The sequence below is a fragment of the Brienomyrus brachyistius genome, chromosome 20 (assembly GCF_023856365.1).
Source record: "Brienomyrus brachyistius isolate T26 chromosome 20, BBRACH_0.4, whole genome shotgun sequence".
Lineage (NCBI taxonomy): Eukaryota > Metazoa > Chordata > Actinopteri > Osteoglossiformes > Mormyridae > Brienomyrus > Brienomyrus brachyistius.
The window spans coordinates 6404615-6427868 of NC_064552.1; the positions used below are offsets into that span (position 1 = coordinate 6404615).

General features: G+C 44.3%; 1 protein-coding gene across 1 annotated transcript; it reads right to left on the reverse strand.

Annotated features, from left to right (window-relative positions):
• Positions 1-378: 378 nt before the first annotated feature.
• On the reverse strand, positions 379-22293 carry pcgf6 (polycomb group ring finger 6). The gene is made up of 10 exons (XM_048987701.1): positions 20646-22293; positions 19774-19873; positions 19165-19261; positions 18968-19023; positions 18802-18861; positions 18430-18547; positions 16785-16812; positions 14174-14272; positions 6971-7057; positions 379-1203 (listed from the first exon to the last, which is right to left on the reverse strand). Exons 1-10 carry the CDS (start codon positions 20886-20888, stop codon positions 1153-1155), a joined length of 939 nt encoding a protein of 312 aa, XP_048843658.1. The 5' UTR covers positions 20889-22293; the 3' UTR covers positions 379-1152.
• Positions 22294-23254: the final 961 nt, after the last annotated feature.

Here is a 23254-nt window from a genome sequence, read left to right on the forward strand (position 1 = left end):
TCAGGCTGCCTTTTAAGTCGTGTCCCAGACCTGGGTGAGAGGGGGTAAAGCGTCATGAAGTTCAGTGGATCTGACAGGCAGACAGTTCAGGGAGGCAGTGCCACCGATCCGATTCACAGCCAGGAGGTGGAGAGGACAGAGGACCCCCATGTCTGCTAAGGCCAGCCAAGTCCGTGTGTGCAAGCAGGCAGCCTGCGTATTAGTCTTTGTTAACAAAAGGCAAATATCCCTCGCACATTGTTACAGAATTGATGTTACTCAGAAAACTAAACAATGAGGTAATCATTCTTTTACAGGAAGCTCACACGTCAGTACAAGTAAAATCCCTCTTACATTTAATGTTTTTTTTTTAGTGTAGAATTCATGCCCTCAAAAAGCCTCTTTAGAAACACCGGCACTGAAATCAAGTGGCACGTGAAACCTTTGCATATTGTTTTCTCTCCATGAGGACTGACAAATCCCTGAACAAAGTGGACTGCAAAAAGTCCCCGATAAAATTGTTTAGTATGACAGAAGGAACCCTGAATTGTTGTCCTAATGATTCATTGCCAGGATTCAGACAAAGCACATTACCCTGACTCAAGGTATCCTGAAGGACAGAATAACTCCTCACAGTGGATAAAATGCATACTTATTATTTTTCAAAGATAATATTTACAAATATGAACCAATTTCAAGAACCATTGAGTAAAAAAAAAACAGATGGCCTTGTTAAATTCTAGCCAATATGCCTGCTAATTACAATATCATCAGTCAGTCTTTCTGAAAGACTGACTTCTGTTTTCCTATAAATTTCATTCAGATATACTAGCAAGTGCACATGCCATGCAAAAACATTTAGCCCTTGATGTAAGCATTTTCATATCTGTTTTTATTTGGATACAGCACACTGGGATCTACTGTCCGTACCCCTGTGAGCAGAGAAAGGTGCCCTGTTCCTGGGGATGGGGGGCATTTCATTGATGTTTCAAAGAGCTTTAAAATTCAGCCTTGCAGGCATTTAGAGAACATTACTGCAGTCAAACCCTCCCAGAAGGTGCAGTAATCAGGAAGCGCGAAAAGGCATTGCACGGCATGGTCGATGTTACGGGGAGACGACACACCCCCTGCGTCCGAGCCACCTGGGACCCTCCGCGATCTGCCCTCCCCTACTCATCTCTGGGGAGGCTGCACGAGTCCAAAATGCAGCACGAGAAGTCCATCCTGGAGGAAGGGAAGAGACAGTCAGTGCGGCTGAGTCTGAGGTGGTGTAATGCAGAGGACAAAGAAAAGGGGAGAAGATAATAACCTGCTGAGTTTCCAAATGAAAAGAGAAAAGGGCAGATTCATCATCATTTAAGCACAGAAAATATCTAATAGTTCCTGCAATAATCATACCATGTAGGACAGAAGACAAAGTGACTCCTAATGTGGAACTGGTTGGTGATTCTGACTACCATTTCCCTCCAAAACGCATCACAAAGGCGAAGATGATGATGAGAGAGAGGAATGGTGCCGGAGCCTAGGGTCCCCTGACAGAACCAGGCCGGTATCCGTCTTCCGGTGTTCAATGAAAAACGAGCATCGGGGATGGGGGGGGTGGAGGGGGTGCCGGTTCATGCTAATTAACTGGGGCGGCTGGCGCCGGGACGCCCTCCTGTGCCAGATACAGCCTCCTTGGGGAGGCCTTGGCGTCCTTGTGTCCCAGGTGCCAAATGTGCATATGGGGGGGGGGGGGGTGGTGGTTAAAAACCAAACAACAACGGAGGAGGGGGGGAGCCAGAATTGAGGCGATGAACATGACATCTCTCAAGAGAACAATCAAAGACTCCCCTGCCATTTTCTGAACACTGGCTTTACAGTACATTTCTCTTTAACCCCAAATTACTGTTGCAAGACACAACAAACCATTCTGTCCGAGAAGTGTGTGCACTGTAATCATGCTAAAAGCGGAGGTGTTGAGCAGAACCTCAGGGCTGCTTGTTTCTAAAGACCCTACAGCGTGTGGACCTCCATCTGGCTAGGAGCCTTCACTTACTGCGGTCAGCTTCGGTCAATAATCTTTCGTTAAGACAACCCAGGCAACGAAGGAATATGAATCATTCACCAAAATGCTGAAGCTATGATGATGTGAATGCCCAAAAATGAGACCGTGACTGATGTTAAGTGTAGGGACGCACGGGGTAATGGCACAGCGGTGCTTGGGGATGGCCGGCCGCCCCCCTGCCCGCCAGCCTCCTAGCTGGGTTATAAATAGCAGCATCAGGAGAGACTCTTTGGAGGCGACAGAGGGCGTCTGCTGCTCAGGCTGCTCTCCTGACATTTCCCGACAAAAAAAAACAAAGCTAAGCTGCAAATAAAAAACAGAAAAAAAATCCATTTGCTTCTAGAAACTTCCACAGCTCCAGCAGCATGAAAGCCAGGGGAGAGAAGAAAGCTAAATATCTGTTACCAGGCAGGGCAGAGTAGGATATGACAGAGCAAAACACAACCAAGAGCGCACCTTCGCCAAGGGCTGCATTTGGGATTGTGCACATATCATCTGCTCAGCTGGCTGGGCTTGTCTCTGTCTGAACATAACCAATCACCAATTTGATCACTCAAGCCTGCTATTGTTTTTACGGCTTTAGTAATGATCAGGGTTAAATTAAAAGAACACCTAGCTAATAAGATGTTTGTCGGGGGGATCCCAGGCAGCAAAAGGCACACCCTCTTTTTAAATTTACAAAATACAAAACAAGACTCATGTATAGGAGAGAAATGACCGAATGTCTGTTATGCTCTTGTCTGCACTCTACTCCAACTTTGCTGTGAAACAAGTCGCAGACGACAAGTCGCACTCAGAAACCAAACCACCAGGCTTTTCTGCCTACGGCTAACAACTAACTGAAAGCAGCCGACACTTCTAAGGCTCTGTGAAAGTTATTATTAATGTGACTTGGTAACGTATTATTAAAAAATGCATTAAAGATCCACCTACTCTTCCCAGTCTCGTGTAACACCAGCACGCTGCAGGTGGCGGGACACGCAACACCGTGAAACGTGCTTGTGCGTTTTTAGGGCTGTTCATGAAACCAGAACCTGGCTATTTAAGTGCGGATATCCAACGCTGCGTCCCAGAAATTTCAGAATGGAAAACATATTAATACCCTATAAGTAAATATACAACATCCTAGTTGACTCAATGGGTTTAGGACAAAAAGCTCTATTGTAGCTATGCTGGAAAACAGCACCACAGTCTGAAATGTTCTGGAGGACCTTCACCCTGCATGGCATGAAAAGGGAAGTCATTTCCGCTGACTGCCACCCTGTACCTCTGAGCGAAAATTTTACACAAATAAAACCGAGCTGGGGGGGGGGGGGGGGGCACTACATTGCACGTCCTTATCTGGAACGTATCCAGTTTTCCCAGCAGGGTTGGCATTCCCCCTTGCTGCTGAACAGTTAAATATCACAATATATCTGCCACGTGGTTTAAACACATATCTTAATCTTGGCATCAGCCTCTGGTTCTATTCCTGTAATCTGTGAAAAAACAAAAAGATGTAATGTGGGGCTGAAAAAATGGGTGTGAAGCAGCTGCATGCTTTTTACTGCTCACTGCACGCTGACAAATGTATCCGGAGGGTCTTATTATGCTCCCAGACGGGCATCTTCATTGCGAGACACAACACAGTCCCGGGAGTCCCGGGAGAGCCCAATTTGTGCTGATGAACTGGAGGCCAGTAATAACCGAAAAGTATTTCATCATGGTATTTTGAAGGGCTCCGGTTCTGCGGCTGGGTCCGGAACGGAGAGCGAAGGATCGACGTGAGGAAGCTCTCGGAGACAGGGGTGCCCAGGCGGTCTGGTCACACCAAAAGCAGCTAATGGGCCAGGAGACACCTTCCTCTATCGCACACGGCTGATCTGAAAGGTCTTTGGATTTACAAAGAAAGGATAAATTTAATAGCCTAAATATAACATGCTAACCAATGAAAATCTCCAAAAAATATCACACCCAAACCATGGGGATTAGCTGCATTTCTACAATGTTTTCCAGATAATAATAGAGTCAATTATAAAACCGCAATAACCCCTTCCAGTACTTGAGGCATTAAAAATCCCCCTATGTCACAGAACCCATAAAGAGCATAATTACACCTTAAATATAACAATGCATCCTCTGCATCCAAGGGCCTTCTTCACAGACAACATCCCCACATTTTATACTGAAGTGGAAAACACGACAAAACAGCATCCAGGCCTTGGTCCAAGGTAACATTACTTCCTATTTTTCGATTATCGGACAGAGCATTGAACAGACATTCGCGTCACTGATGTGTTGTCGGGAGTTAGCATAAATCTCTTTAGGTAATGGGCACAACAGGATGCCTGACAGCACAGACGTGAGGTGACACTAGGGGTATGGGGGGGGGAGACAAAGGCCATCCACCCCTCCCCCACTCCAGCACCATTGGGGACATTTGGGCCTCTCTCGTACTAATTCACCGCCTGTCAGCTTTACGGGGCGTCCAGTGCCCTGGTTCACCTCTGGGGGATAAACAAAGCGCGATATTTCACCCCACTGCTGAGGTCCGGAATGCTCCAGCTATAGCCAGTCCTGCCTCTAATTTCACACTCACTGTTTGTTGAAGATGTAACCATCCTTCAAATCAAAAGAGAGCTACCATAATTAGAACTGAATCTCTGTCTGCGGGAAGCCAAAACCTCAGATAATAGCGAATATACATACAGCATATACGCCATTTTCGTGTATTTACGTATTATAATTGATAAATTACGCACAGCAAGACATTACCAACATTAAACACAGTCATAAAAAAGTACATTGTAAAACTGTACTCTCTTGAATGAACGAACGAACAAACAAAAGGGATTCTGACGTTTGAGCCTAATTCTCAATAGTCCACAGAGCAATGAAAAAAATATCACGACGGACCAATGAAAATCATCCTTTTTGTACTCCTCAAAGGGCAAAAGGACAATAAAAACATGTATTGTTACATGTCACAATGTACCGAAAGTGCACATACAAGGAAACGACTGCATATCAATGGACACTTCCTGCTCATTCCGGGGATTGTACGGCATTTTTAGCTCATAATGTTTTTATCGGAAATCTAGAGACACCAAAAAGCCCTGTGTTACTGAGACCAGCCCTCCAGAGATTTTTACACACCGGCGCACGCAGACGTTTCAATTAGTGAGCCTCTCGTCCCTCAGCGTCCACAGGGCTTCATAACCCAGAAAACCACCATAAAAGGTTAATGCACTTTAGATGGAGGTGATTTAACTGGCTACCTTTTAACGTGGCCTGAGGCTCAGCTGTGGTCCAGACACGGCCCAGTAAACACCTCATACCGTACCCGCGGGTCCACGGGCCGTCACCTTGGTGACAGGCTGCCCTTCCAGGAATATGTTATGACTCGCGATTGTCCACAGGGATGCATTTACTGCATCTTATTTTAGGTAGCTCAGGTGCGAGGTGCAGGGCATGGAGACACGACTGCAGTGGTTCACTGGCGTGCAGGAGGTGTGCTGAATGCGTGTCCTGCAGTGGCTGTGTATGTGTGTGTGTGTGTGTGGAGGGGTGTTCCACTGACTGCTGACTCAACACTTCCCTGACACAGCACCATCCTCGCAATCATGGCTTACATGCGACGCCGCAGCACAGCAGTGGGGGACGCCGCACTGCACCACATGCCTCACAGTTATTTATGCTCCACATAAAGAGAAATTGACCAGGCGTACAATTTAATGCAAATTGAAACAGAAATGTAAGGAAAAACTGTGCAAAACAACAGGAAAATAACAGCAACGTACAAATTAAGTTAACAAATGCGGCCCTCCCTTTCAGTAGAAACATAGGTTATTAATTCTGTGCATATAACAGTGGGCAAATCTCACACAGCAAACTGCCACCATAGCTCATCTCAGTGATGCTGACCGCAGCAGCATCAAGCCTGAACTTGACACAGAGAGTGCACTCCTTAATCTGGACGCTCAGGGCTCCGTGGACCGTGCCCTGCAGAGCGGAGCAGGCTTCATTTTACATGTTTATTCACAGTCTTAATCTCCATGCAGCCATTTTCAGCACCCCCCGACTAATTAATCTTATCAGGCGTAAAACAAAACAGCAAAATATGCAACAGATGGGCTGCATCGTTACTGTGAATGCGACAACTAAAAGTAGTACAATGCCCACATCAGGGATAAACGACATGATTTTCAATAAAAATGTAGTATGACAGGACAGGAGGATTATGTGTAAACTGATATACTATAAATGTATTTTATTCCTAGCGCGGTATTAAGAGAAAAACGTGGAACTCTATCATATAAAACATGCCCGCTCATTCCGCTCACTCTCCACCATCGTCAAACTTCTGTGCCATTTAATTTATGCAGAGTAATTACACCCAGAACTCAGTCGAGAGAGGAAAACACATGTGCACCCTTCCTCTCCTCGTCACTTTCGTGGATCCAAATCCCTGCTGTTCCCAGCTCTCGCTGTATCAAAGTGGTTGTACTCAGATCATTTTCACTCCATAATTACTTGTTTCCCAGTTTAATAATATGAAACACAATTTAAACACGCGGATAATATGTTTAATGTGAGCAATTCTGATATACGCTCAAGGGCAAATTATAACCCAGGAATAAAACAGACCGTTGCGCTTGCTTGTAAAGCGGAATCATTATGGCTGAAATGGAAACTCCTTTGCTGGTCAGAGACACTTCGTAAGCCTTTCAGACTGCACACTCCCCAGCTCAGCCCATGCCTGGGAAAAACATCCTTTCTGACTATAGCTGCAATTGATTTCAGCACAACCTCATAAGTATTAACATACCGCAGACTGAATACCATCAAGAATAGCTTCCAAGGACTCAGAGACAGGGCTGGTGCTGAGTCAGCTGCACTGGGATCCGTGCTGTGACCCCTTTCACCGTGAACCTCAGGGCTGAAGAGGACATTCCGGATACACACCTGAAGCGCACCTTCTCCCATGACATTCTGGACCTCCCTCAATGACTGGTATCGGTCAAGCAGGTGGTCCCCACAGACGACGTCCACCTGCAAGATAAAATACACAAACCAGGTCAGACCAGCAAGCCAAGGCACAAATTCAGCATATTTGACCCAAGCACATTCCCCATGATCATTGAAGACCTCTGTTGTTGGGTAGACTTCCTTCACAGCACTCGTGATCTCATTTGTGCTGACTCAGAGAAGGCCTGGAACACAGCCAACAGCGCAAGCCAAAACAGCCATTGATTCCTACAAACCACAGTATTTCATTATCACCACATACAAGTAATTAAATAAGATGAATGCAGTGGTTTGTGCGAACTTCGCTTCCGAAGCCAGCTGCCCTTTAATATCCAGTGTTTAAAATATTTAACATGCATGAACTGCGATGCCAGAAGTCTGGGCTAATGAACAAGATACGGTCTGGGTGCCTTTACAAATGGGCAGTGAATCAATGCCCGCAAACGAGTTATTCGTTAGATGGCGATTAAGGATGTCTACGGCCAGCATACAGAGAGGCCAGAAGAAAAACGAAGGTCGACGGGGAAGGATGGGTAGCTGTGAATCAGTGGCCTCTCTGGACACAGGTTCGAATACCTGACAGCAGAAGTGTGAAGTCTACTAAAACTAATCAGCTTCAGCTCTACCTGAAAACAAAAAAAAAATACGCAATGAAGATGTGCGGGATCCCACATTAGACAGACGTTTATTATTGTTCACTGACCATGTAAAAGATCATACTAAGCAGGTGGTAGCTGTAACGACCACAGAATAGAGTATCAGTAGGAGAACAAAGAAACGTAAGACCTCACACGGTCAACTTACAGACACAGCAAGCATGGTAATAAATTATGTAAATATATACACTCGTGCATAATTTTAAATATTGCATATGTGTATACACAGAAATCCTGCTGAACACACGTATACCTTCGGCTACTTTTCTACATTTTTTTTAGCCAAGATAAAGTACAAAATTATAATAATTATAACTGAAGAAATTGAGGGGGGGGTGGTCTAATGATTAATTTGGTCGCCGAGCCAATAGCAATAAGAAAGGTGTTATTTATTTCATTCACACGTCAGTACGCCTTCAGTTACCAGCGAAGGTTGCTTCTGGATGGTGGTGCCCCCTGCAGGGTATCTGGCACGGCATGCATGGCATTGCCTCTTACGGCATGGCTTCCTGGCTCTTGCTCAAAGCTCCTTCTGACCCTCTTATCAGAGACCTGCTCAGAAGATTAGGACGGCTCAGCCTCCCTCACATCTCCCAGCCCGTTGTGCCAACGCCCCATAGGGCTTTAGGGTTGGGGGTCCTGAGGGTGATACATGAATGTCCGCGAGAAGCGACTGAAATCTGGCTGCAAGCCAAAAGCTGTCCAGCCCCAGGGGACTCTCAAGGACATGTCGACGGTACTACAAAGGGCTGCTCCACTGAAACAAGGAGAGACTGTGACAGCCACCATGCAAGATGGGAATAAATTAAACAACATAGTTTGGAAAGCGAGGGTAGGCATGATAAGGAAAATCAATGAAAGCCAAAATGAAAATCAACAGATCCACTGCTGATTAGTGAACAAAGAGGCTCAGCATTTGGGATGAGGTCGATGGTCAGATGAGAATGATTAGTCTGCATCTGCGGAGGAGTCACCCACGGGAGATTTTTCAATACGCCTATGGACCTATAAAAATACTGATCGGGAGGACAGGGCAAGCTGACAGTCCGGTGGCCGAGATTCACCTGCCGGGCCAAATGGCCTTCGAATAAAAAGACCTTGATTTATTAAATCTGGGGAGGTAATTAACCACAAACAATTCTGACAACCCCCGTGATGCGTGTACGCCTCTCCACTAAGGTCAAAGGTCATTTGGCATAACTTAATTACGCACAAAGAAGATGGTGACATACTGACAAGCTGTGGCACAGCATAATTTAGCACAAAAATTTACATGCTGGGAACAACAAAGACACCTTAAATACACAGGCACTTTCAAGCCATAAAAGACATAGGGCCCCTATTTTTCAATGATCTAAAACGCATCGTCTGACAAACATGGTGAAAATTTTTTTTAGGGCGTGGCCAACCCACTTTCGCTAATTTAATGATGGAAAAACGGTTGCTGCTCCAGGCGCATAGTCCAAAAGGTTCGTACTAAATCTTGTAATTAGTCATATTTGTTTTTGGGTCGTACCCTGGTATGTAGGGTGTCATCTCCCTTTCTTTTTAAAAGCCAGGTACGCTAGCAACTTGGCGGATTTCTATTATAACGGCGGATTTGCCGGATAGGAGAAAAGGACGTTTCTCTGCAGAGGAAACAGGTCTGCTCGTGCACAGTGAAAGAGCACAAACAGACCATATACAGCAACAGCATGATTCCGCCAAAGCTCCAAAAGGAGGAGGAGTATATGCTCCATGGCAAGTCGAAACCGCAAATAGCGACCCCCATTTATAACGTGACTTTATTATTATTTGACTTCCAGTAATGTTTCAAGTGTGCCATTTCAAACAATCTAAATTATTACATCATTTGTCAGTTAAATGTATTTCATAATTAAAGGGATTAGAAAAACCATCCATTTAACTTTAACAAGACTGAAAATGACAGGTTGTCATCAGGCAATTAGTTTAGCTCGTGCCATCAGTTTAGCCAGCAGATCTGTTAAGGAGAAATGGTGAATTAAAGAGGATTTGCGGGGGTGCATGAGTGAGAGCCTGCTGTGTCTATCAGCAGGAATGTAGGTTCAGCCCCTGCTGTGTCATAGCCTCCTGTGGTGAGTTGGGGGGGGGGGGGGGCAGACCACTTGGTTCCTTCCATCACCCTCTGCATCAGTCATGCTCGACAGGACTCCTAGAGGGCTGCTGGCCACACTGCACTCTCTTCACAGTACTTCACTCGTGGAGTGCGAGTGTGACAGGGAATTGTCTCAGACTGTTACTGTGTTTGTAAGAATATATCCATTTCACGCTATTCTAGTTCCAGCATGAACACAGGAATAATTCAGTTCACATTTGTAGAAGAACAATTAATGTAACAGTAAAATTATATTAGGGTGGAAGACACAGAGGCCAACTGTCTGAACGAGATAATAGTTCTGTGGAACTTGGATTGAATAGGCAGTGGTTCATCACCTCATTCAGTAACGAGAGGCCCAGCTTTAGACTTTCAGCAATTTAGTCCTTATCTCTCAAGCCCTTAATCTACCACTCTCAGCACCCGCCAATCACAGCGGAGTGTGTCCCCACATCAATGCAGGATTCCCGAACAAAGTGAATGACTGAAGCATAAAGAATCCTAATTGAGTGTGGACCTGCTATGAGCGTCTACGCTAAAGCCTTTGTGCTAAAATTTATTCGTAATCAATGGATTTCAGAACACGGTGAAGTCTGCATTTTAAAAATATGAAATAAGCCATTTTTGACTATATGGTGCACTGCCATTAAAACCACATATATAAAACAGGATTGCTATGAAATGGTGTCCAAATGAATTAGCTATTTTCATTAGCCACTGAAACAACCTGACAGCTAATCGGTAGCGCTGTCTTGTGCACTATAAAATCAGAATGAGGTGTGACTCTCAGACATACTGGGAAGGCAGCCATTACTACTTGTCTTGACGATTCTGTGGGGTCAAATGAAAGTGTAAGTTTGCAAGTTAGTTCCAGGCTAAGAGAGGCAGCAGAGCATAAATCGAAGTTTCCATTAAAGTTGTTTTGTTGTGCAATCCATCCTTTGCCAACTGATTAAAATGTGCCTTTGGACAGAGCAATGCCTCTTTGGTGCCGTGTCGCTCCAACCTGCACACCGTTCCCTCCGCACAGATAACGCACAGACCCGGGCCTTTTCCCTGGAGAATGTGCTGCTATTACTGATGGAGGCATGTGAATTATTCAAAGCCACGTTTCCATAGAGCAAGGAGACCAAGGCAACCTGTACTCTCCAAAAGCCACTAGCACGCTCGACTGAGCAAAATCCAACACCCCCGCCCTTCCCCGTCCCTCTCTGAGTGCAGCACTTTGGGTGGGAATCACCGAATAGGAGACTTTTACAAAGCAAAGACTGCCTGGACGGCTTACCAGGAGCTGCCCGCAAGGGTCAGACAATCTTCGATGTTTTTTTTGTATATTATCTATATTTCAAATTTACATTCTCAACACGGAGTCTAGGGCAGGGAAGGACATTTGGTTGGTACCTACAATGATCAGGACTGTGCTCACTGCCGACCGTGAGATGTTTAAGGGGAACTGAATAATCCAGCAAATTGTGTAACAGGCATTAAACTTCCCAACATGAGAGGAGCGATTCCTGCAACCTATTTAGAAGTTATTGTGTAGCTCCTGCACTTTTGCCTAGTCGATTCCTTGACAGCTCATACCATTGTAATGTGCTAGTTGCCTCAATAGGAGCGGCATATGGTGGTGCAGTGGTTAGCACTACTGTTTTACAGTGAGAAAGCCCTTGGTTCGGTCTTGGGTCCTTTCTGTGTGGAGCTCACATGCTCTCCCCGTGTTCGCATGGGTTTTTGCCTGAGGCTCCAGTTTCCTCCCGCAGCCCAAAGGTGTGCAACGTGGCTGGTTGGCGTGTCTAAATTGGCCCTATCCTGTGTTTGCGCCTGTTGCTCCAGGCCCCCCTGCGATTCTAGCAGGAATTAAGCGGTTACAATAAGGGATGGATAGTTGCCTTAATAGTACGTAACCTTGGATAAGAAGGATCTGCTAAAAATGTAATATAACGTTTGAGAACAGCCCTGGTCTCACAATCTACTGGTAAAATGGAGGGAACTTCTGTACTACTGAATCATCCTTTTCGTATAAAAGAGAGGCTGGGTGTCTCATGTGCCTCATGTAGAAGAAGGCGAGATATTCAAAACCTAACCCAGTTTCACCACGGGGATGAATGAAGTATCACTATTTCATTCCACATCGTGCAGCCGTCCCCAAATTTAGCATAAGATCTGACAGTGGCACCATTAAAACAAGAACTTGACCCTGTAGGATCTGAAGTAACTTATAAACATCAGGAAAACCTTCTCATTTAACAAAGTGGTGAAGGCGAAGACATCGGGGTTATTGCATTTTCTGATACACGTGAGAAAAAAATCTAAGAGGAAGTGCATGTGAAGAATTACACAGTATTTCATGAGCTTGTAGGTGTCCTAGCCATGCCTGTATACAGTTTCTCCACAACACTCCACTTGTGCATAAACAATAGGTGGATGGAAGCACTCTGTGCTGCTTAATTAATTTACTCTAGATATTGGCATAAACGATTGCACACAGAAGAACCAACAGGCCTATTACGACTTCTTCGTTTTGTTGCAACATTGCAGCGAGGGTTAATCTCTACAGAAACAGGCCTTCATGTTTGTAAATTTTATACCTGAGTAGTCTCTCTCCTCTGGGTGCCTTCCCACCTCATGAATTGCTGAGGTTCCTTGACACGGTGAGTGAGAGGAGAGAGACTGACTCATCAGTTACTGCAGAGATGAAAAGAGACCAAGATCTGTGACATGTACTATGTGCCACAAGTAGCGATTCTAATTAAGCGTCAGGTTAAAAATCGCTTGACAATCCAACAGAAGCTCAAGGACAGAATCTGAATTGAGAATAAGGCTATATGCCATGCTCTGAGTTTGCAGGAAGTCAATGAATGCTTAATGCCTTAAGGTCGAAATGTATCACTGTCAAACTGTATGTACCAGCCTTTCCTGCAAAACAACACACCCAGCATTCCTTGCAGGGAGAATTACTCCTACCCCCAAAGTGCTACAGATCATCCATCAATCTTACAACTGCTTATTCTGGTCGGGTCACAAGGGCGCCTTGAGCCAATCTGAGGTTTGTGCACACATTTGTGCAGGACCCCTAGTTTTCCACGAACAGTTAATAAACTAAATATCAAATAAACTCCTTATTTAGGAGATGGCAATGTAGCATGCTAACCAGCTAGCTACATACTGTACAATCTTCTGACTCTGCTCACTAACTATTAATAGTTTGTGAAACATTGGGGGGGGGAGCAAAGTAATCTTTTTGAGTCGGAACACAGAAATATCAAACCTGCCCCGGTTCACACACACAAACGACAGGCAATTTTGACACCAATTAGTCTAACAGCAGGGGCGGCATGGTGGTGCAGTGGTTAGCACTGTTGCCTCACACCTCTGGGACCCGGGTTCGAGTCTCCGCCTGGGTCACATGTGTGTGGAGTTTGCATGTTCTCCCCATGTCGTCGTGGGGTTTCCTCCAGGTACTCCGGTTTCCCCCCACAGTCCAAACACATGCTGAGGCTAATTGGAGTTGCTAAATTGCCTGTAGGTGTACGTGTGTGAGTGAATGGTGTGTGTGTGCCCTGCGATGGGCTGGCCCTCCATCCTGGGTTGTTCCCTGCCTCGTGCCCATTGCTTCCGGGATAGGCTCTGGACCCCCCGCGATTAGGATTAGTGGTTTGGAAGATGGATGGATGGATGGATGTTATTAAATGGAACTTTTCCTGATATCAGGCTGTATTTATCATTGTATTGTTTAGTGTGTCTGGTCCTTTATGTTCTTGGTCACGATGCTTATAGAGACAAAAGGACACTTTTGATAGTCTAACAGCGTGTCTTTGCTTAGTGAAGACTCAGAATTCCAATCCTAGAAGTGTGAGGCAGCAGTGCTATTGAGTGAGTCACTGTGCCACCATTCCATTAGTCAATAACTGGATTATCTGGATTTAATTTGCATACCCAGTAGTAACCTCGTAGAAATACTCGGCAATCTGCAATGCTAGAATTCCGATTCTGTGCTGTCCATATATTTTACTGGTAGGCTAGAAGCCACCGGTCGTTTCAGTGCACACCACAACATCCTAAAGCATCCCATCGGCAGCATGACCTCAGCGCTCTGCAGAGCCCACGGGCGGCAGCGAGCTCCACGCCTGTCTGCTCCTCTGACTCGCCTGTCAGTCAACATCATGGAAGACCTCAGACGGCTTGTTTATTAACGTGGCGGAAGATTCCATCAGCGTGATGGCCAGGGGCGCTCATTAGTATCAGAATAGAGGGAAAACATCACAGTATCTCATGGCCAAATGACGGGAACCAAAACGACGAACCAGTTTAATGAGTGCATAATTGATCGATGACCCTGTGACATTTCTAAAAGAATCAGCAGCCCACCTGACAGGCAGGGTTCAGCTCCATCTTCCTCCTGATGAAGAGCTCCACGTGGTGGATGGTAGCCTCCCCCGACACCCGCACGTACTTCCTCTCCAGGGGCTGCATGGAAGCCAAAATGAAAAGCAGGGGTCAGAGGCCAACGCCAGCTCAGCGATACTATAGATAATCACGTGCCAACAATTGAGGTTTCTACACTGCAGCCCCAACACATCAATAAGTCAATAATAAAGGTCATAGCTGAGCGGGTTCACACACCTCAATCTGGCCCAGTGCCCATAATGAAAGACAAGCCTGAAAATGAACATAAACACTAAAGTTTGGTTTATCCTTAAGTTCATTTTAGGGTCCAGTGTTATGAATTGGTAACTTTCTCCAAGTCCACTTGACTTAGTTACCCTTGAGTATTTTTCCCAGAACAGTGATATTAAAATACAGTAGCCCCCCCGCTCCCTCCCCATATCCATGATATGTTCCATGACCTACCGTGGATAGCTGAAATCGCAAATAACAGCAAACCATCGGCGGATGCCAGCTATACGTGATTTTCGTGTACTTACACATAATAATTGTTAATTTACATACAGTGAGAAATTATCAACATTATATACAGCAATAATAAAGTACATTGTACATTATTATATACTATGGTACAACTGTACTCTCTTGAAAAAGCAAATGAAAGGGATTCTGATGTTTTACCTTAATTCTCAAGAGACGCCAAAGCAATGACAAAAAAAAGCAATAAAATAGCAATAAAAAAATTATGTTTTTTTACCCCTCAAAGGATGATGGGACAATGAAAAAAGAGTTACACTTTTTACTTTTTTTTGGACCGTGGTAAACCACAGATCACTGAAACCACAGTTACTGGAACCGTGGACTACTATTTTGAGAAAATATTTACAAAAAAAGCTGGTTTAAAAAAAAAAAACTGCATTTGAAGGGTGGAAATTTAGAGGAACACCACCAAAAGTAAGGGCTCGTGTTCAGACTGTCCACCTTAGCTCTCCTCTTTGGTGTGAAAAGCCACAAGCGTGCGCAAATCGATTCACAGGACACCAGCAGTGCAGTAAAATCGCCACGCCTAGTCTGCATCCATCATCTCCTTTAGCTTTTCCTGCCACGGCTTCTGAAAACGGTTAAAGGGGCGGCAATCCGTGGACCGGCAAGAAGCCCGAACATGACTGCGATCACGAGAGCGGGTCTTCTGAGAATCTACGGCTCTTTCTTTCATTTGCTAAAAATCTCAAAATCCCTACATCATTTTAAAGGATCATATTGTGAAGGGGCAGAAACCAAAAAAATATAGAATATACGGAAACCAAAGGGGTAATAAGGAAACCCGAATCTGCCCTGGGTAAGATGAGCTGCCTCCCTTGTCCACGTGCCCCACATTCATGTCGCCACCTTGCCTGTAATCTTCTTACGGCACCTCAATAAAACGGACAGCAGAGGGACGCGGCCGAGCCGTCTGCGTGTCCTACCTTAGCCGCTAAGCCGCATCTGCAAGAAGCAGGTGCACGACCCCCCCACCCCAGCCCCCCCAGTCAACTCAGTACGTCAAGTAATGTGGACCATAAAACATATTTTGGAAAAAAAAACTCGGGGATGAGAATAGGAGAAGGCTTTTTATTTTATTTTTGGTTAAAAACGCTTTGTCTGGGCTTTATTTAGTTTACCGCCAAAAGGTTTTCCCAATCGGCTGAGCGGGGCCAAGGGCAGACAAGGAGCCAAGTATGTGCATGTTCATAGAGACGGAGACAGAGCAGGCGGTGTCACGGTCAATCGGACTTTCATGCCACTCTTTCCTTAAGAAAAAAAAGCCTTGAACACATTATACTGCTGTCAGATGGAGCCAAAAAACACCTCGACCTAATAACACTTCTATAGCCTTGCTGTGCACTTAATATTCAACAAGGCAGAAGCATATTAAATTATGCAGACAAGAACAAAACCACACAGTCTCTCTGAAAATAGTCTCAGGGTTCATACTTTGCATCATCTAAGAAAGATATGCCGCCCGCGACAGCCGCAGAGGAAAATGCCGAAACGTTTTTGATGAAGCCACCCCTCATAAAATATGTTTTCTGCAGAACATCCACCAATTTTCTACATACCTTGTTTTACCTGCATTTAAACAGAGCCACATGATGATATAAAAATAGGGAACAGATCAAAAACAGAACCCATGTTTAATAGGATAATGACCACATTGGCAAAAGAAAGCAAATGGGTTTTTCAAGAAATTCATGTGCACTGGAGATGTAGCCTGTCGGCTGCCACGCCCCAAACCCACAGCAGGGTTGTTCGATTTCTCAAGGCAGACGGGAAGGGGGGGGCGGGGGTGTGAGGCGTATTATTACCGCCTGCTGCGCACACCTCGAAGATTAACGGCGCTCACCAACAAACCCTGCTCCGGGACAGCCAGCATGGACCTTAGAAACGGCCCGTTTTAGTGGCGTGTGAGTGACTGTAAATCAGTTGTTACTGGGGTGCTGACTGCTCTCATATTAATGCGCTGGGACCACACACTTTCTCAAAACTGGCCTGATATCAAACACAAACATTCGGGGTGGAGGGGGGAGGGGGAGTGGACCCCCCCACACATTACCTTGTAGTTGTCAATGCCCTCTTCTGCTCTGTTAAAGAAAAAGAAAAAAAAAACATAAAAAAATCCACATTTATGAAATTTATGAACGTCAATTAAGTCATCCATTAATCAGCATCACAAAGGAAAATACAAATTAAAATACAAAGTTTAATTAAAAGCCAGCAATTTAGAAAATAATGGTGACACAAAATTACGACCGACGGCAGGTATTATCAAGCGAAATTCACACACTAATCTTTAGTGGGTGTATGCAAATTACTGCTTCAACACTGTGGAAGATATTGACATGATGCTAATTGTATCCTTCTCATGCATAGTAATTAATGAATAGTAGGCAGTAAAAGCATCGATTCAGCTATGTGTCATTGTGCAGTTGCCAAGTATCTATTAAAAATACAGATGGGGGCAGGTGACAAAGTGCTTGTTAATTAATGCAATGCCAGACACACGAGATGTAAAACTGCAATGTGTCTGAAAGTTCATCCTAAATCAATGGTCTTCGGCCCTGCCAAGGACATTAACACTGAAGCCAAGGACGCACATTCATTAAAGGTGGGTACAGGGCAGGATTGTGTTAAGATGAAATGCAAAGCACATTGCACATCAAAGGCTGGAGGTTATTCTAAAAGACCTAACGTCTCCTTTAGGAGTCCTTAATTTTATGGATGGATCAATTTTTCAATGGGGACATGTAATTTAGTTTTTTTAAGCATCCTACCCACAGTGACATAAAAATCTGTATTAATTAAACAGAAATAAATGTTTACAATGGAAGACTTCAACAATTAGAGAAAAGTTTATTTTTTTTGTCACCATGGCTCCATCTACTGGTAAACAGGGTATATGACAGGTTCACACCCAGGTCTCCCTGAGGGAGAGGAGGAGCATGGGCGTTTTCGGGGAAGTGGGAGGTTTCCAAGTCGCAATGGTCGACATTTTCTATCTGAAAGGATCCTCTGAGCTGGTCACACATATCGCTGCCAGTTGCCCAGGTGTAAGTTTACTGGGTGGATGAACACAGTGATGATGTCGGACCACTGTCAGTGACACTAACAGTAAACCGTAGGCATATATCACAGATTCCAAGATAAGCACAAGGTACAGACTGCAAGAGAACTAGAGGAATCAGCACATCTGGACACATCAGCCACATCCTACAAGACACAACAATGCAACTACATGTATAGTGTATTTCATTCTACATTAAGTTTCTGTTATATGAACCATAACAGGCTTTTCTAAACTATATTTTGGCAAAACTATTTGAAAGATAGATGATGTGTTTTCAGCCTGTGGCCTGTGAAATCCCAGCATCCTCACCTATTTCACAGAACAAGAAAATATTAAAGTGATTCCCACTTGATGATTTATGTGATTTTCTTCTTTCATATTTACTTTGTCTTCCCCATTTTCTGATGTTGCATTATTCTGTATATATGATGAAGTAATGCATTACAATGCACTCATGTATATAAAAATGAACTGAATTTATTTGAAGTTGGTAACGGTTCCCCCATCCTCTGGTCTAATTAAAAAGTTTTTTTCCCATGGATGAGCAACAAAGAGAATACAGAATCATTATAGGATTCCACCTAGAGGACTCTGCTCATGGCCAGCAAGTAGCAGAGGAAAGGGGCTCACTCACCCCACAAACTCCAGCACGAGCGAGACGTCCAGCTCTGTCGGGATGGTGAACACCGACCGGGCCAGCGGGCTCTTCTTCTGCTTCGGGGCCTTTGCGGAAGCCACAGGAGAGGGACCCACTGCAAGTGAATACACAGATGGCCAGGATAGGACAGCCGCTCAAATTTAATGATATGTTTCCAAAAAATAAAAGCGTCTGAGACCTAATTAAATAATAATTAATACAAATGTGGAGGACCTGTCAGAATGCCTTCAGTGATAAGTCTTACAATATTCTACAACACGTAATCACTTTATAAGAAGTTATGGAAAATGGATGGATGGATGGATGGATGGGTCACTTTATAAATAATGAATATGATAATATTCTCACCAGGTTTTGGCACCTCAAGTCCTCTCTCTTTGTAAAAACTATGCAATCTTTCTCTTTCCCCTTGAAAAATCAATATATATATATATACATATGAGAAAGAAGATGTGAATAGCATGTAACCAGAAATTAAAATTTTTTAAAACACAAGGTAAATTTCAGTACGCACTTTCTTCCAGTTGGGGGATCATCTTAAAGACAATGTCCTGCAGTTGCCTGTCGAGTCTGAACAGGAGTAAAAGAATTTCCTTAGAAAAAAAATCACTGGCATGACACCCACGCAGTTAGTGATGGCTGCCACTACTGGCTGCTCTTTTGCCACCTTGCTTGTCACATATTTGACCATGTTACAAAACGTTACAGTACCTGATATTGTACAGTGGCTGCGTCTGATGCACGACAATGTTGCAATTAGGACATCTATTGCTGTAAAAGAAATGCTTGACGATGCAGCTCTTACAGACTGAAACGAGACACAGTTAAAAGCCATTAAACCCAGAAACACATACCTTTTTACTTAGAACCTGCAAATATGAAAAATCCAAAAGGTTTACATTTAAAACTGTACGATTTCATTCTTGCTCCTGTGTGAACACACCAGTACAATTAGTTAAATATAGCAACAATTTTTTTAATCCAACACAAAATGCCCAATTTGAAAGAATGGGACTTTTAAGGAATATTTAGGGGTTTGCAGGCTATTTCTGCGATGTCATAATTATACCACACAGGACTCTCTTAGGTGCATGTGTTGTGCCTTCTGCTGCCCGGGATAGGTTCCAACCCATGTCCCCACCCCAACCCAACCCCACCCCAAACCGACTCTGAACAAGCCGTTAGAAAAAGGATGGAGGGATAGATGATTCTCCAACACCAGTCATTCGTTTGCCTTAAATCTGAGTGGGCCCAGATAATGTGGAGCAAAAAAATGGCCTAAAGTACAAATACACCAAAGATGGCCTTAAATCCACTCACATGTGTGCAGGCATTCTGTGATGGTGGTGGCTTCTATGAAGAATCCCTTACAAATAGTGCAGCAAATGTAGGGGAACAGCTCTGCCAAAGGCAGGGAGTGCTGCAAGACAGGATGTTTATAAAACACTCAAACATGACAGGGTACTCTAACTCCATCACAGAAAAGAGCCACCTACCGCCTGCTACCGGACCCTGGGACTTGAACCTATAACCAGTGTTGGGGAAGTTACTCACAAAAGTAATCCCTTACAGAGAAAGGTGGAATGTTCAGGTTCAGAAAGTACAAATCCAGACCAAGGTTTGTTTCAACGAACCAGCACCCTGTGCCTGCGACTCATTATACTCAAATGATGGGTTGAAACCAAAACTGGGTCTGGATTTATACTTTCTGGACCTGAACTTTCCACCTCTTTCTGTAATGGGTTACTTTTGTGAGTAACTAACCCAACAGTGCATATAACCTTCAGCTAATCAGTCCATAGTCTCAACCACTACTTCAGCTCCATATTTAGCCTAATGGAATTGTGAAATTACTATTTCCAGGTACCAGAGAGGTATGTAAAAAAAATACTGACAAGTGGCCTTTTGACATTACAGCAGCTGGATCCAAATGGAGTTTTGTACACATTAATCATTCTGAAATAATCACCTAAAGAAATGTGTTGTACAAGGCAGGTAGTATTTGTGATCCAAACTAAATGTCATGAGATGTAAATTCTCCTGAAATTTCTACTAGGGTCCATGCCACTTTTGTTCCTTGGACTTCCTACTTTTCTCCTGCAGCACTACAATTGTAAAACACCAGTCCGACAAATCCACACAAACAGGGCGGGAGGGGGGAGGGTGTGACAAAGTGTCACCTGCCATTTTACCTCGTCGATCCCATCATTTGAGCCGAAGGCCTGCGACTCCTCGGAGCTGCTCGGTCCGGCGCGTCGCTCCCAGGATATACAGGGACGGGGGAAGCCCTCGACGACCGCCTCCACCTCCTCAGCCTCCGCGTCTCCAGCCTCCGCTTCCAGGTCCATGGCTTTCCCGGTGGTGTCCTTTCCCGTTACGCCGCTCGGGCTCTCCGGCGGGTCACCGCTAAGAATCTGCTCGTCTTTCGCTTCCATCCTGTCTCACTTTGTGTGAAAGAAGAAACTGACAGCCGGCGCCGCGGCAACAGGTGCGCGTGGCACCAGGACAACCGCGGAGGCAATATGGATTTTGTAGTTTTTATTCTGCGCCTGTTTTTAACAGGGATAATATTTTTTAATTAGTTATTCCGGACTTCCTTCGACATATTTACAAGACCTCAGCACATTTAACATAAAAACAATAAACCAACTTCACACCGCATTCGATACATCTACTGCTCAGCGACAAACAGCATTTGTAAGGCAGCGGTGGGCATCTAGGTCAAAGCCCACCATATTAAGTTTAAAAGCCCAGTATGATACTTGTTCTCTGCTCGGCTTTTTGACACACAAATATAATTCTGAATATTTATTGTATCATAAATGTAGTGTTTTCTGTCACAAGTTTACAACGAGCTATCAATTGCAACATCCCTAACGTAAACCCCATGTCGACTGTCGCAAAATTCTGTGCTGTCGTAAATATTATGGTTACAGATATGGTACTGTATATGGAAGACGAATAACCTTGAGTAAACGGTCTTTACTTTGTTCTTGCTTGGAGAAATTTCATTATATCAGTGGTTGCTGTTATATTGAGAAATTGACCACCAAGTACGGATTCAATGTTTAATATCTCTTGTGTTTGTGAACACGGTATAGATATGTTTCGGTTATATTTATTCTTTATATTCACGTAATCCCTATCACAAAGGGGGGCAATGAATATGCAAATAATTATGGCCCTGGCGAAAAAGCAACTTAAAACGCCGCTAGGATTGTAGATTGTAGGTTTCGGGTTATCAAGTCAAGACTTCGACGCAGTTCAAAACCGACGATTCGTGTGCAGTTCAATTTTTTTTTTTTTGTATGTAGTAACTAGAAGTGTAATCCGATGGTAATCTTATTGCGATTATTATAATTTAGTTAACAATTCGATATAATCATTTCAAATGATAATGAACATGAACATAACATAACCAAATATAAGGAATTATTACGCCAATATGACCGAATTTAAACAACAATCTTATTCAGTACCTTCGTAAAAACACTGCATTAATAATTAACGCCGCTGTTGTGTAAATACTGTACGTTCAAGTGAACAAACAATTGTCTTAGGCATAGGCGATGTTATAGGGGTGACCCTGGGTATACTTGCTCAGACATCCATCCATCCATCCATTTTCCAAACCACTTATCCTACTGGGTCGGGGGGGTCCGGAGCCTATCCCGGAAGCAATGGGCACGAGGCAGGGAACAACCCAGGATGGGGGGCCAGCCCATTGCAGGGCACACTCACACACCAATCACTCACACATGCACACCTACGGGCAATTTAGTAACTCCAATTAGCCTCAGCATGTTTTTGGACTGTGGGGGGAAACCGGAGTACCCGGAGGAAACCCCACGACGACATGGGGAGAACATGCAAACTCCACACACATGTGACCCAAGCGGAGACTCGAACCCGGGTCCCAGAGGTGTAAGGCAACAGTGCTAACTACTGCATTGCTCAGACATCGGTTCAATAAAATAAAAATATTTATTGAATAATAAATACATACTAGATATGCGTATTAAAGGAGTAAACATGTTAGCTATGCAACCAATTTAAAAGAGACAATTCCTATTAGAAAGGCGAAGTGACACGTTATTTCATGTAGCAGACCTGGCTGGGTCTTGATGTCAATGATCAATCTTTGTTCAGTCCATGATCCCACCCACACTGCTTGAAAATGGTTGTTGTTCAAAATATACCAACTGAATTGGATATTGACAAGGAAAATAAAACACATTACACAATGAGTTGTATATGAATCCTTAGCTGTTGGAAGGGTACTTTCCCCATCTCCTACAGGCACATCCAGCCAAGCGACAAAACCTTTCAAGATGCCGGCCGCCAGTGATCAGGGGACTTCAGCAGCTGTCTGCAGCTCCCCCAAGAAAAATAATCTCCAGAGATTCCTACCAATTGCTGAAGAAGCAAATTTCAGGAGCGACAAAACAATCAGGTCTGGAACACCATCCAGGAGCACTTCTACAGGAGAACCCAGATGGGTCGACAGCTCCGTCATTGGTAGATTTAGTTTATGGTTTAGTTTAGTTTATGCTTTCTGGGAAGAGGGATCAAGCAGATTAAGAAAATTCCATACTGACAGGAAAGCAATGTGACAGGTATTCTGAGGGCTGTTCAGGGAGCCTGAGATCGAGGTTCCCCTTGATGACGAGGATGAAAAGCCGAAGGAAAAGAAACTAAAAAAGGAAAGCATGGGATCAAAGGTCAAAAAGTAGAATCCAAAGGCAGCAGAATAGCACACGTGCTACTGGGGGTTCATTAAGCCTATAATACTTCCACTGTT

Excerpts from the sequence above, each read along its gene's own strand:
- pcgf6 (XM_048987701.1), bottom strand. The coding sequence starts at position 20,888 with ATGGAAGCGAAAGACGAGCAGATTCTTAGCGGTGACCCGCCGGAGAGC. Across the intron at positions 19,262-19,773 it reads CACAGAATGCCTGCACACAT|TCTGTAAGAGCTGCATCGTC; the intron begins GTGAGTGGATTT and ends GTCTCGTTTCAG. Across the intron at positions 14,273-16,784 it reads AGGGCATTGACAACTACAAG|CCCCTGGAGAGGAAGTACGT; the intron begins GTAATGTGTGGG and ends GCTTCCATGCAG.